Raw genomic sequence first — 15892 nt, 5'->3', positions numbered from 1 at the left:
TGAAGACCCACTATCAAATCAATAAAATCTGACAAAGCATTTGGCTACAAAAACCATAGTCCTCTGCATCATCTGAACCAAAAGTATAAACATTTTACGTGCAGGTCTTGGTAGACATTGCTCTTTCCATAACCCACGTAACCTTTTTTGGGTGAACTACTGTACTTTAAAGACATAGAATTAGAAATAATGCAAAACAGAAATGGCAAATAAAAGTTTACTAGCTTATGTATCAGGTCATAAAGTTTACACATTGTCGCACCTACACTATCACAATGTTCACACTTTGAGTATTGGATAAATGTACAATATTTTTGGTATTAAACAATAAGGACAGTCATAGCATAAATTAAAAAAAGCATTGGCATTACATGAAATGTTTGTAGTAACTTATTACAAGAGACAATTTAGTAAAGGAATCAAGAAAAGTAGAAATACAAAATAAATCAATTATATTTTATGTACAAACCAGTGCTTCATAGTTTTAATTACCCGCTCACACTGCACATAACATGTACTCACTGATGCATTAGATATGCCAGCATAATACAATCCATTATAAATAGTAAACACATACAAGGTGTGAAAACCTCCATTTTACAGTTTTTCGGTAAGAACTTAACACCACAATTTAAAACATGAGGAGTCCAAGACCATTTCATTTTAATCATCTAATAGTGCAGCCTTATGCTATCTAAATCACCCACAATCCTCATTCATTGAAGTCCATAAAATGCACCCATCAATGTACATACAGAGACAAATTCTGGTCTACACTAGAACAGTTTTCCCCAATATATTTCAGGTTTTAGTTTCCATTCACACATGTGCAAAATGAGTGTTATAACTCAGAAGTTATCTCAGAACATTAAAGACAAGACTGTGTGAAGAAAGCGTGCTACTAACACCGAAAAAGTTAACAGACACAGTTCTTATACAGTGCATTTTTCTTCAAGAGATTACTACCCTTAGTGTCCGTATTAGCATAAAGTGAGAATCTGGGAATTATTTCACAGACTCAAGTAGTAGAACAAAGACCAATTTAGCACAAAATATAACATGAAATCAAACCAAGCATAAGCAATCCTATTCTGTGGTTTATGTCATTATATTACAGGACAAACATAAAGGAAGTCTCAAAGGTTTGGAAGGGAAAGGAATGCATTTGTATTAAAGATTCAACTTAATCCAGAGAAGTGTTACTGTTAACTGCAACACAATTTTAGTGGCTTTTTTTTGAATATTTGAAAAGGTACCATGAACACCAGATTCAAACTTACCTCTGGTAAAACAGGTCAAAACATACATGTCCCACTTTGTTTGCTTTCTATAAACCGACCTGTACTGTTAGGTCCTTAGATTAATTCTCAGACCATTCCGCCTTAAAAACAAATCCCACACAAGAGGTCGCGCTTTTTCTATAATCACTGACTCCACCTTCAACAGTCTCCCCCCTCAAATTACTTCCTCGACCAAATCTGTCTCAAGTTTTTAGATTACCGAATAGCAATCTCTTTTCTTTGTAACTACTACTCTTACGCCTGGTTTTGTTGCTACTTCTCTGAGCCCCAGGACACCCTCTGGTATTTACGCGCTTTATAAATAAATCATATTCATTGATTAAAGTTCTGAAACACAGTAAAATGCCAAAGATAATCCATAAAATCTAAACACATTAAAAACCTTTGCTATTTTTGCCACTTTATTAGATGCAAGACCCTTTCCTCCTTTAACTACAGCTTGCAAGAAAAAGTAATACTGGCCTCTATCGAATCAATATCACTTACCACTTATAAATGTCAAGATACAAGGGGGGCTGTAGCTAATGCGGCACTAGGATTCTTTACCAAATGGGAGATAAAAACATGAAGTGAAGCAAAGCTGCAACTTTAATTAGATTAATCTGATTTACTCTACACAATGGTGACTTTGACATTAATTTTAGTTATCTGGCTCAAACTTCAGAACTAGCTTTCCACCAGGAGACAGTGAATGCATTGCATAGGCGGTTTTCCATACAAAGACAGAAAAAGTGAACGTTGACATTGTACGCAAGCAGTGAAACATTTGGGGTTTCAGTAGTATACAAATCACATTTCTCAATATATTGTACTGCCTTATTAAGCTTTATTTAGTAGGAGTAATGGTACAGCATGAACGAAGTACACTTCTGTCATGTGCCATATGTTGATAAGATGTACTGCAGGATCAGGGAACCACATGCACACATGGGTCTGTGTACATTCAGAACAAAGTTTCACGTCATAACGGCAAACTGATAGAACATTTTTCAAAAATACCTCTCGGAAGGCAGCTGATCATTCTTGGAACCAATAATTTATGTAAACTATTGCTTAAAGATTACTGACTAGCCTATGTAGAGTTTAGAACCAAAACCTCAGACATGCACGGACTGAGAAAGATCATAGTTGCAGGAAGAGCTGCCATAGGTACTTAATACATAAAAGAGTAAGATCTGAGAAAGATATTATTCAAAAAGATGTATTGAAAATATTCAGATTCAGACATGACCACAGAATAGCAACTTTAACGAAAAACACCGGTAATTTATCAGAAATAGTCTTCAGCCAATCAAAAGTGGAACCCTACCTTTCCCCAACAAACCACAAAACCACAGCATCAACAAATCTCTGATAGTCTAAAGTGATATTTCCAAATTGAAATATTTAGCTTCACCTCAAACTCAATTTATAATGCTGAACAACAACCTCAGGGGATATGCTCAGGACTGCCTAGGTAGAAGTTCGAAGAGTCAACTTGTGTGGGCAAGTGCATCTGGCTTATGGCAATTTATCTAGCAAAACAAAATAAAGAGACCGGATTTAAAGCAACAGGCAATTCTAAAGATGCTCAAAGTACTCAGACTTTTCAATTTACTGATCTGCAGTGCCAAAATTAATACACAGGGTCACGTTTCTGTGCCTATATAGTCAACCTTACAATCTCATGTTTGGGCAAATATTTTGGTGGCCAATCCCTCAACACTAAACACAAGTGTCTAATGAGAGGCGGGAAGCTAGATATATTGAGTTACCAAATGATATTGAAAAGATTGTAAGAGACAAAATGGAAGATTCCTTTGATGCGACTTAAGAAAACCTTATATTTCTACAGAACCCATATCAGACTCACAAAAGGAAACAGGGGCTCAGGGAAATGCCAAGAGTCATGACAAACTAGACAGAAATGTAAATAATAAGTATGTTTTAAACTCCTTTTCTAGGAGCAGAAATTAATATGCAGGGGATAAAGTTTAGGCAAACAAGTGCACCACACAGCAAATGATGATATGAATAGAAAACAATGGGGACTTACTGGTAAATAAAGTACATTCAGGGTCTTCCAAGATTGAAAGAAAAACCACATGGCGGTGTTATAGAGTACAATACAATAGAGCTGGAAATGAAAATTGGTACATGGATTGCTGTTATCTGAAGCCCTATAAAATGCGTTCTTACTATAGTTACTCTGGGCCACATTGTATTCGGTGCAATAATAACTTCTCCCACTTCCTCCACAATGACAGGATACAAACTAGGCTAGGATTCATAATCTGTGATTGTATGAAAGAGCATTCTCTATTAAATTATTAATAGATGTTAAATAGTACATCCCTTTGAAAAACACTTTAATTTATATGCACATTTCCAAACTCCTACCAGTGTCTTTCTGCAATTGTATATACTCGGGCCTTGAAAATAATTAAGTTCCATGGTACAAAAGAGTTTTTCAGGGCCAATGACATAAAATCCCCATATAAATTTGGAGCTTTCAGAAAACTAGTCTTTCCCACAGACCACCAAAGAAAGGTATTATCTCAACATAGGTGCCTCAAAAAATGAGCCATTGTCTTTATTTTGCTACATTTGTTCACTTTCTAGAAACTATAAGAAGAATATAATTATACAAAGAAAGAATATTACTACCTTGAAATAAGATGTAGAGGACTTTTGAGCACAACGCGTGTCAGACTGAACTTAAAGATTGCAATTCCTGGTTTAGAGCCTGGGAGGCGAAAATATATCCAAAGGTTCTGACCAGTAGTCGAACAGAAATGCCAACAGACAACCCTTAACAAAGAACTCTTCCTTAGTTGAAATTTTCGTGTTACATAATTAAAAACTCAATTTTAAGAAGGTGGTTCCCTAAAACAATTACATCTTTTCAAAATAGAATGGCAATTTTGTTTGTATTGGTGGATCTTTGAGCTTCTTAAAAGCCTATGCGGTGTTAGGGTTTTCAAGGGAGAGTTTCACCTTCTCTAGCTTTCAAACGTCACAGTTGGACATGTACAGACACTCTCGTCACCCAAAGACAGTGAGAGAGACTGGCCCTTTTCAGTGTCTAACTTACTTTGTACAGTCCCCTCATCAATTTGGTAGCAGTATCTTTGCCAAAGGGAATTCTGTGATATTCATGTATCAAAGAAACACCAGATTGCTAATTCTCGCAGGAACACATACAAGAATTCCTTACAACAAAAAATGATGTGTGTTGAGGTGATGGAATTCATGCTAGCTGACTTCAAAGGGCCACTGGAGTAGCACCAATAACTAAACTATGTGAAAACAGACAGGTTCCTCACTAGATATTGATGGAGAATTAAATGTAGGTCTCTCCCAGATAAGTATCTCATACACAACTTCGGTCAAAACACAGAAAGAACAATTGAAGTTAAACAAATAATATTAAAGAGGACTGAAAAACAATGGTGCAGCATGTGGACTAAATTGATTGATCTCCAGATTAATAGAAAGCGTACAAAGAGAGAATTGCATAGAATATGAACAAGTAAAGAAATGCAAATTATACAATTGTGAACAAACAAATATACCCTTAACTGTAACAGTTGTTTTGAAAATACAATTCCAAAACATTTGAACTTCATCAAACACATAAAAACTGAATACATATGAAAAACTAACCTGCAATCCTTAAAACAAATCATCAAAAAAGGCTGTTTTGAGAGTTTTTTTCTTTTTTAATTGGATCTTCTCACAAAACCAGTAACTTAACCTCCACCGATTCTTAGCAAATACATACCTACATGTACTGATACCTGGCACCGATATTCTTCTTAAAAATGTGCACTGTTTTCGTTAATGATCGCATTAAAATCAAATATTTTTACAAAAGTTAATATCATTAAAAAAAACGGTTACAATTCATATGTAAATGCAAGATTATGGTTTGTAAGTACCTACAGTCAGCTTGTTTTCATTAGCAAATTCTGGAAAAGTACTGCAGAAAGGAGTGATTAGCTACAGTGCTACATTAAACTTTCCCCAGAGTTTATTTGATAAAATGGTTTCCAATTTTATCGATAACCATACTCTACAAATATTAAAATTATTTTTGACTGCATTGTAGGGAAATATAAATGCGGTCAGCATTGTATTAACTTCAGTCTCACTATATAACATATTAAATATCAGTAGTATGACAATCCAAGGGCTAGCACTAAAGAATCTTTGTAAGCATAAGTGAATGTTTCCATTCTCTTTATTAATGACCTAATAAAATTTTGACATGCTTTATTTACATTCTGATCCCTGGAGTAAAACATCCAGCCAAGGAAGGCAACAAAAGGTATGTTTAAGAAGAGGGTGCATTTGATGGACATTTATTTTAAGAAGTCTCCTTTCCCTGGACTCCAGTTGCTGTTTTTATGGAACTGATTGTCCTGTTGAACCAAGTCTTCTTGGTGGCTTGGACTTCATTCAGTGCAAGACCCAGATGATGCTCCAAATCCTGAAAAAAAGTTGGATAACACTGTGATCTAGTGACTGTAGGCACTCCAAGACCAACAGAGCAGGCAAAAATGCATACAATAGTCATGCTCCGTTTATGCAAAAAAGAGAAAACATTCAAATGTAAACCAGGCCATAAGAGAATCAAATAATTATGTTGCTCAAGTGAAAAGTCAGTATTTCTTTAAGTTACCACATGGAAATATCTACTTTGGCATATTTCTTACTTAAACACACCTTCCCAAGCGCTGGACTGGAGCTGGATTCGTTCCATTTCAAGCCCCTAGCCCCAGGTGGCACGGATCAATATTTGCAGTACCACGTCACCATAAGTCGTAGCCCATAAATTGGCCCAAACATACCTGTGATTTCAGCTTCGTGTTTTCTCAATTGTGAAACATTCAAAACCGAGTAATCATCACCTCTGAATAATCACAATATGTGACTAACAGCCTTCCCTAGTCTCAATAAGGTTTTGTCTCTTTCGCTCGATAAAGGAAGAGAAAACTAAGATTGTTAGACTATATCTTGAGAATCTGGTAGTCTGTAGCCAATTTCAGCAAAAAGGGTTTCAGCTTAACCACTGATGTTTTGGCACCAAAAAAACAAGTTACTTACTTTTGGTAATACTCTTTCAGAAACTTTATCTGGCAGCAGATTCTTCAACTTTAGAATATAAACAGACAAAAGACTGCATCAGGAGAATTCTCAAGCAATTTCTGTACTACCCTGGAAGTGACCGAACATATGTGCATTAAAGTACCACCCCTATCCGCTGATGACAGCTTAATCTTTCTCCTTCCGACCTTCAGACACAAATTGTTGGTGACAGAGTGTGAAAATCTAACCTGGAATCTTGTGATGGTCTGAATTCCACTGCACAGAACGAGGAGGTGGGAGGGAAGTGAAAAATCTGGGTTAGATTGAGTATCTACGAGAAAACGGTAAGGAAGGTAAGTAACTCGCCCTTTTAAGGGATACTTCCAACTGAAGATTCTTCACTTTTAGAATAGTTATCTGTTCGACCTGGTCCTCTCACCGTAAAACTTCGAAACCGCATATCTGCTTCTACGGATTGGATTTTTGTTTTGGCATTATATAATTGATTAAACTGTACTCTATTTTCCTAAATTGGAGTGGGATTTTTCTTGTGCTGGGTTTACACTTTATTACTGTTTAAGAGCAGTATAAATACTTTATACAGTCCCTCTAAGTTAGAAGTTAAGTCTGGGTGATTTTTGTGCTAAGTACCTAGAGGGTTAAGCCCGGTTAATTTAGTGACTTTTTGCAGTTCACCTGGACCAGTATTGTGGCTGTTGCTCAAGTAGGGTTTAACCTCCCCATCAAACAACCCAATTTCTCACAATATCACAGGAGTACCACTCGAAAGGTCCAATGGACTTAGATCAAATGGTCTTGCATGACCAAATCAGAAAAGCAGCTTTCCCGCCTGACTTTATTGTCAAGGCAGTAATGCTTCATGAACGTGCATAGTAACACCCAGTTTGTGGTCTGGCAAATGTGTAGCACCGGCACCCCTCTCACTAATGCTATTGTAGCGACCTGGGCCCTGGTGGAATGAGCCTGAAGGCCTTCTAGGGGCTGCTTCTTGTTCAGCAGACAAAAGACACACAATTGATGGACGGAATGCAGAACAAATCTAAACATTCAAGAGATCTAGGTTCAATACATCATTCTTTTGCTCACCATGCCACCCCAGTTTAGACCTCGCCATATGCAAATCAGTCTTGAACTGCTTTTTTGCAGCTGCCAGTGGGACCCAGACCTGCTTTTAACTCTCCTGGTATGTGCGGCCTACAAGCCCTTACACAATTGCCCTCTACACTAACTGGCCAGCAAAACGGCTTGTCGAGTGGCCAGTACATTAGCCAATAGGGTTAGTGGCCTGCAAACAATTTCTGTGACCCTCTTTATACAACATTCTACCCAGACAAACTGGTGTTGCGTACTCATGCCACCTTACTTGTGACACACTTTTTCATGTAGGCCAGACCATCACCTTGCCTACCTTGTTTGCTTCTCCTCATCCTTCCAAAGAAGAGGTGAGATTCCACAACCTAGACCCAAAAAAAAAACGTTTTTGCTCTACATTGATTGTACCAGAGAGTTCTAGGTAGACTATTAACTTTTTCTTGGGTATGTTGGAGTGAAGAAAGGAAAGTCAATGCAGAAATGGACCATCTTACCACAGCCAAGAAGCAGTCTCCTGAGGACTTGCAAGATCATTCCACCATAGCCAAGGCTGCAACATGTTAGCTCGCGGAACCCCTGTCCTGGATGTCTGTGAGGCTGCGGCATGGGCATCTTTGCGCACATTTTCTAAGTACTGCTGCCTGGACAATCAGTCATATGTTTGCAGACCCACCTCTGAAAGAGATATTGCTTGGGTATCTATTCTACGGTAAGCAATCTGCGGCTAGAAGTCTCTATCAGATGAACAGCTTTCTTACCTTCGGTAACGCCTTATCTGGTAGAGATTATCTAGCCGCAGTTTACTTACGATCCTCCCCACTCTGCGAAGAGATTTCTCCTTATAGGGTAACCCTTATGATGGCCTTAGTGTCGGCACACTAGTACTACAGGAAACTTTGTTGCTTCTGGCATAGAAAGTTGAACTAAAAGTAAATGTCAGCGCTGGGATGGCACCTATATAGGCACTGTGCACATCACTTCCGACACAGATGCGAAGCTGAATGACGCCACTTACAAGCGTGCAGAGGTACTTCTTGAAAAGTTACCGGATCTATTCTGATGCCTGGGTAATATCTAAGGTAAGGAATCTGCAATTAGATCACCTCTACCCGATAGTGTTACTGAAGTAAACCGGTCCTATGATGTTTGTTTACGGTCCAGGGCGAACCTGGCTGGGCAGTTCAGGCTGGACTGTTCCCATGATACACAGGATATAGCTGAAAGGTATCCCTTAACAGTGCCCAGATTTATCCTTGCTAGGCCAATGATAGAACAAACAATAGAACCTCGTACAAGCATGCAGAAAGGGGGTCAACATCTTTGGAAGCACACCAAGCGATAAATGTATACGTAAGGCAGGTGTATATTGTCTTGGTTGAGCGACACTTGGCTGTCAGAATGACATTACAGACTTCAGGGGGAAGGTCAAAAACTGTCAACTGTGGCCGCTCAATCTCCAAGCATGATTGGAGGACACATGCTCAGTATTTCGGGGTACCAAACTCTCCGTGCCCAATCGGGGGCCACTAGAATGACTAGGGACCGCTCACTCCTCATCTTCTGGACTACTCTGGGCAGGAGTAGTTGCAGCAGAAAGGCTTACAGGAGGCTGATATCCACTTGAGACGAAGAGAGTTGTCTTGGAAACTCTAGTCATGTAGATGACCACAGTTGCACTCAGGCAGTCCAGTTTCTGGGAACTTTGGATGGCTTCAATCTAAGAAAATCTGTCTTGACACCCGCTCATAGAGCCGGACACATGTTGGACAAACCTCAGGGTGGACGACCCCCTTAGCCTGACCTGGTCAAACCATTCGCTTGTACCTTTCACAGTCAAACTCGAGGCCAGTATTGCAGAATGCAGGCCTCCGGCCAAAATAATACGGGACTGGTGTAAGGTCACGGCAGTATCTCTGGGACTAGCACTGTCAAAATCATTGCCAGGGCTGACAGCCAACCCTAATAAAGACTCTGCGGGCTTCAACAAATTTGTTGCAGATTCCGTACAGATGTTAGCACCCTTGAAGCAAGCATCCTGGAAAAGAGCTAAACCCTCCGACCCTTGGTTCTCCGAATAACTAAGGACGGAGAAGAGTGGATGTAAGAAGCTAGAACGGACTTGGAGAAGGCCGTACAACCAGACGGACATGGTACTCTATAAAGAAGGCCTGAAAAAAGTTCACAGGCTCAAGCGCCCAGCAAGATGAGAGAATATTTTGTCAACTGCATAGACTACGCCGTTAATTCCACGGAGGAAGTTTTTAACATCACAAAATCTTTTCTCAATCCCACTACCTTGGACTGCTCCTTTTGTCCTTCCCCAACACTTTGCACTAACCTATCAGACTTTGAGTCCAAAATTTTCGTTTCTACTCCACATTTTCTCTAACAAAGGAACCACCCTCCTTTTTGCCATCCTCAAGTTTGCATGCCCTGCTGTCCGTTTTTACACCCCTTCCCCAAACTTTAGCTGAATTACGGAGATGCAAATCAGTCTCCCCTGGAGACCTTTGTCCCACTCGCATGTTTAGCTCACTGGCACACTGGTTAAATCCGACACTCAACCAGATTTGGAACACCTCCCTGATGACAGGCATCTTTCCTACGATTTGGATACACGCCTACTTACTCCCGCTCCTTCAAAAAACCAACAGCGGATCCTGAAGTTCTTGGTAATTTCAGGCCTCTTTCCCTGCTACCACCCCCTGCTAAGATCTTGCAGAGGCTGGTGCATAAGTAGCTAGCAACTTACATAGAGTCCCATGGCCTCCTCCAAGCATCACAGTTGGGCTTCAGAGCAGGTCACAGAACCGAGACTCTACTGGAAGTCTTTTAATCAATCTGAGAGTCCATGGATCAAAGTGCCTCGGCTATGCTGGTGCTGCTAGACCTGTCGGGAGCCTATGATATGGTGTCTCACTCCATACTACTTGGCAGGCTCCACCAGGCTGAAGTGGGAGGCAATGCACTATCCTGGCTTCGATTGTTTCTGGAGAAGCGAACCCAGCAGGTGTTTTAGTCTTTTTGTTTCATCTGCGAAACCACTACAGTGAGGGGTGCTGCAGGGTTCGGCACTTAGCTGCTGCTTTTTAAAATCTACCTAGCTCCTCTGGCCACACAGATTGAAGACTAGGGTGTGAAAGTGGTGTCCTATGCTGATGACACGCATTTGGTGTTTGCCTTTAAAGACCATTCAGTTGAGGCTTTTCACAGTTTTAAGGCATGCCTAAAAAACATCTCAGGCTGGATGCATAAGAACGGTCTGAAATTGAACACTGAGAAAACAGAGGTCTTGTTTTTCAGCCGGGTGCCCCCTCCACAGCCCAGTCTGTGGTGGCCAGCAGAACTGAATCCTCCTCCTTCCCCCTCAGAGGCTTCCAGGAATCTGGGAATTAAGCTGCACAAAGTTCTCCTTCTCCGCCCAGATACAATTATCTTTCCTACCTGTTTTTGGAAGTTGAGGGCCATTTAGAAATTATGTGTTTCCTGCCGGAGGCTCACAGGAAAACGGTAGTCCATGCGTTAGTCGCGTCCTCACTGACTACGCAAACAGCCTTTACCTGGGGCTACCTTCTTATCTACTGCGCAGGCTCCAACTTATCCAAAATGGGTGCAAGGGTAATCAGGCTGGTGCCTATGCGTCACCATATTTTGCCGCATTTGAGGCAACTTCACAGGCTTCTTATTACTAGAAGGATTGAATTTAAAGCTCTGACCCTGGTCTTTAGAGCCACAAGAAACCTGGGACCTGTGTACCTCCAGGAATGGCTGCAGCTGTACCAACCAAATCGGGCCTTGAGATCCAACAACCAGCGACTCTTGACAATCCTGCGTCATCGCAAAGAGAAATTGGGTGGCAGATCTTTTATGGTGCAGTCAGCTAAACTTTGGAACTCCCTCCTTCTCCATCTGAGCCTACTCGAATCAGAAACATAATTTCGTAAAGCCTAAAAAACCTGCCCTTTTATGCTGTAACCTCTGCCCGTCCCGCCTCACACATGATTGTCCGTTAGCGCTGGAAACCTTCGTTGAAGGTAGCTGTGCGCTTTAGAAACTCCACATTCATTCTAGTGTGCATTAAGTGGTGACATATTGCTTTTCATCGGGAGATCTAACTAAGGTTCTCCCCAATCTCTGAAGAGGCTTGCTGAGTTTTTCTGCTCTAGAGTTCAGAGAGACCTCCAGATGTTGAACAACCAAGAAAACGCCCTGACGTTGCAGCCATGTCCATAAACGCAGGACCTTCTGACGCAGGGTCTGCCCACACCGCACGCTGTTTTCTTACAATACAACATAGCAGTGATGTCTGTGAACACCTGCACAAGCCTTCGATTGACTGAAAGAAGAAAGACTTTGAATGGCAACTTGACCGCTCTCAGCGCCAGCAAGTGCAGCTGAGATTCTGCCGGAGACCAAAGTCCTCGGATCTCTGCCTATCCCAGATGGCTGCCCCAGCCTAGGAGAGATACATCTGTCACTATAGTCTGCCCTGGTTGGGAAAGGGGTCTGCCGCTGACCCAGTCACGGTTCAACAGCCACCAATGCAGGTCTTCGAAAACCTCAAGGTACAATTTTATCGCCAGTGGTGATTGATAGCTTAATTAGAGAATACATGTGACTGATATAACATCTCTCGATTTTTCCTTTTAGCTTACAACTAAAAATTGTCCGAAAGCTATCTTCAATCATTTAATTTCTTTCCTTATAATCAGGTATGTTTAAGAAATGTGCATAGAAAGGGTGAAAGGTGAAGGGTTAACTCCCTGTTTTTAATTTCTTATGTTTGTCACTAAAACAGATAATGTAAATACCCGAAATTGAAAACTGTGACTGCCAATACCAGTCTTGTTCAAAAGTGCATGCCTCCAAGGAAGATCTCATCAAATTAAGTACCCAAGGGAGATCAAAAAGCGTAGGCATGGCGCTAGAGTGTTAGGGTCTAATTATAAAAAGGGATAGAGTCCTTAATATTGGACTGATGGACACCCAACACCCACGCAAGGGAGACCTATCTTAAGACTTCGTGCAGGTTGATCACAGCCGTGTTAGGTTCTTTGAAAATCATGTTGTTTATACAGAGTATTCTGCACTATTTCTTTGTTTATTATTGATTAGGTTCTTTTCTTAAAGCTTTTATTGATTAGGCACAGTTTGTATTTAAGATAGATGTGTTGTTTTATGTAATGATTCTGTTTTTGAACTGGTTGCCAAACGATATGATCAATTTATTTATGTTGTAGAAGCATTATGAAACTAATTTATGAATGAATGTATATTAAATTAATACAGACGCAATGATAAATGTCAGCATGTCTAAGGTTGCATTACATTGATAAAAAGGATGGTGAATGAAGGTATTGTTCTGTGTGTGTTATATTTAGTACCCCAACCCCTATTGCTCTTAACTGGGACAATACCCATTTGCTCTGTATCAGGGCCAGTGTAATGATGGGGGCCGGCGCAGTCGTGAGGCGCCAGGAACAGCGTTGGGAAGAAAACAAGTTACTTACCTGTAACTTTGCTTATCCAGTATTGGTAACTTTCATAGATTTCCATAGCTTGTATCATTTCCCATCGTCGGCATGGGAGTCTCGGTAAATAGAAAAATAACATAGCAGTATATACAAAAGAGAAAGAAAGGCCTAGGCCTCATCTCATTTTGTAGTATATCCACCTCTTTTTGTAAAAGAGACCAAACTAAAGCAACAACCAATCAGATTAGCCTCACCCCATAGAACCTCACTGTTATGTTATGTTATTGTATTTTATAATGCGCACAGCTACTCCTAGGAGTGTCCCGGCGCGAGCCTGGAGGTCAGCAGAGCAGAGAAGGAAATTAGAACAAGAACGTTTTGAGCCGTTTCTTGAAATGATTAGACTCTTGAATAGCATGCATAGAAAAAGGCAGCGAATTCCACAATGTAGCTGCCCTAAAGGCAAGAGATCTACCCCCCATACGTTGAAAACGCACGCGTGGAATAAACGCAAGCAGCTGAGACGACGATCTCAGATGCCTGGTAGGCAGATGGAAAGCAAAACACTTTCTAAGATAGGGAGGACCTCCATCATACTATGCGCGATGCGCAAGGACCAAAGCCTTAAATTCAACACGTTTCCTGACTGGAAGCCAATGCAGCATGCGCAGAAAATGTCCAATACAATTCCTAATAGGAATGTTCAACACCAGCCGGGCTGCCGCGTTCGGAACCACCTGCAATTTTTTGAACAAATAGTCCGGAAGACCAAGATATAGTCCATTAGCATAATCAAGACGAGAGAGCATCAATGCCCGGACCACTGTTTCCTTCGCTGGTCTCAGTAACAATGGCAGGAACTTCCTGAGAGACCTTAGTATACCGAAGCAGCACCCTGTAAGTTTTTTAATCTGGGTTGAAAAAGACAGCTGCTCATCAAACCAAACCCCCAAGTTTTTAACTGGGAGACCCGTACAGGAAGGTAAGGGATAAACAGAAAACTGAGAGAGCCTTAGATTTTCGCAGCCGTTGTGTAACAGAGTAACCAAATTTGCTGAAGGCTGAGCTTTCCCAGGGGAGGTGGGTGGGCGCATGGGAATTTATGAAAGTTACCAATACTGGAGAACCAAAGTTACAGGTAAGTAACTTGTTTTCTTACTCCAGTATTGGAACTTTCATAGATCCCATAGCTTGTATCAGAGTAGTTAGCAGTTAGCAACAATGCACATTTAGTGAAATAAATATTTGCATAACCCTGTATGTATAGTCACGTAAGCAATAAACAGACATGCAAAACATTAGTCAGAAAACATCAAAATGTGCAATAGCAATAACCGGAAGGAGGGTTGGAAGGGAAAGCTCACCGCTCACTGGAAGAGGTTCCTGAGGACTGCTTGTCCCACTGCTGTCTTGCTCTGCGTGGAAGAGTCCAAGCAGTAATGCTCCATGTAGCCGCCCTGCAAATGTCCTTGATCGGCACTCCAGCGAAAAGAGCAGCAGATTATGAAACTGATCTTGTGGAGTGAGCCCGCACCGCCCTTCTAGGGGCTTACCAGCCGCCTGATGGCAGTAATGGATCGCACTGGCAATCCAACGTGCAACTCCTTGCTTTGAAAGGGGAAGACCTTTGCGAGGTGCACTAAAAGCGTGAAATCCTTGGTGCGTTGGAGATAGAATTTTAAACATCTTTGGACATCCAAGGAATGAAGAGACCTTTCCGCTGGAGTCATAGGTAGAGGGGAAAAAAGATTTTAGAATGACCGGCTCATTGAAATGAAAATCAGAAGGCACTTTGGGAACGAATTTCGGAATTGTTCTCAGAATAAGAGTGTCCTTCTTAAACTGTAAAAATGGATCCTTTATAGTGAGAGACTGAAGTTCCCCAACCCTCCTGGCAGATGTTAAAGAGAAGGAGGGCCACTTACCATGAAAGGAATTTAAGATTCGCTCTATGAACAGGTTCAAAAGGAGGTCTCATTCGTTGGGCAAAAACCAAATTGAGTTGCCAAATGGGAGGCGGAGGTCTGACCGGAGGGAAAACTCTAAATAGTCCTTTTAAAAATTGTTTGACAATTCTTGCCGACCAGAGAGAAGGACCAAAAGCCGTCCGTCTGAATCTAGAGATTGCAGCCAGGTGCACTTTGGTAGAAGAATGAGCAAGACCTGACTTGGCCAGAGACAAAATGTAAGGTAAGATTTGATGAGGAGCAGAAGAAAAAGGATGGATGTTCTCTCGGTGGCACCACACGCAGAAACGTTTCCATTTGGAACGATAAGTTTTATTCGTACGTGCACGGGCCTGAGCTAGCACTTCCTTACATTCCTGAGGAATATCTAAGTTCTGAAATTCTCGGTGTTCAGGAGCCACGCAGTCAACTGAAGTGAGCTCGGATCTGGATGCACCACTTGGCCCTGGGACATCGTCAATAGAGAGGGAATTGGCCGCAGATGAATTGGATGATCCTGAGAGAGCCAGAGGAGCTCTGTGAACCAAAACTGGCGGGGTCACGCTGGTGCTACTAGAATCATTGTGCATGGTTCTGCTTTGATCTTCCTGAGCAATCTTGGAATTAGGGGAATTGGCGGAAAGGCGTAGACAAATGCGCCTGATCAGGCCATCAAAAGCACATTCCCCAACGACCCTGGATGGCGTTCCCTGCTTGCGTAAAAGTGGCATTTTTTGTTCTCTGGAGTGGCGAACAGGTCTATGGACGGAGTACCCCAACGATTGAAAACCTTCGAGAGTGTTTTGATCCAACTCCCACTTGTGACAGACCGACTTCAGACGACTCAACGTATCTGCTGTCGTGTTGAGGGTACCCGGAAGATGTTCTGCTGAAAGAGCGATATGGTGATGAATCGCCCGCTCCCAAATCACTGGGCCTCTTTGGAGAGCAGCTGAGGTCGTGTTCCACCCAGTTTGTTCACATCGTG

At 41.4% G+C, this 15892-nt stretch overlaps 1 protein-coding gene across 2 annotated transcripts in view; it reads right to left on the bottom strand.

Annotated features, from left to right (window-relative positions):
• Positions 1-201: 201 nt before the first annotated feature.
• Positions 202-15892, bottom strand: part of RABGAP1 (RAB GTPase activating protein 1) — a 1076978-nt gene continuing 1061287 nt past the window's right edge. For both annotated transcript variants that reach the window (XM_085612417.1, XM_085612408.1), the window contains exon 27: positions 202-5772. In XM_085612417.1, coding sequence (XP_085468543.1) covers positions 5650-5772 — 123 coding nt within the window. In that variant the 3' untranslated portion in view covers positions 202-5649. The remainder of the gene's footprint in view (positions 5773-15892) is intronic.

Source organism: Triturus cristatus, chromosome 1_2 (assembly GCF_964204655.1).
Source record: "Triturus cristatus chromosome 1_2, aTriCri1.1, whole genome shotgun sequence".
In the NCBI taxonomy this organism is placed as follows: domain Eukaryota; kingdom Metazoa; phylum Chordata; class Amphibia; order Caudata; family Salamandridae; genus Triturus; species Triturus cristatus.
The sequence above is the reverse complement of the archived record's forward strand: the minus strand, read 5'-3'. Positions and strand labels throughout refer to the sequence as shown.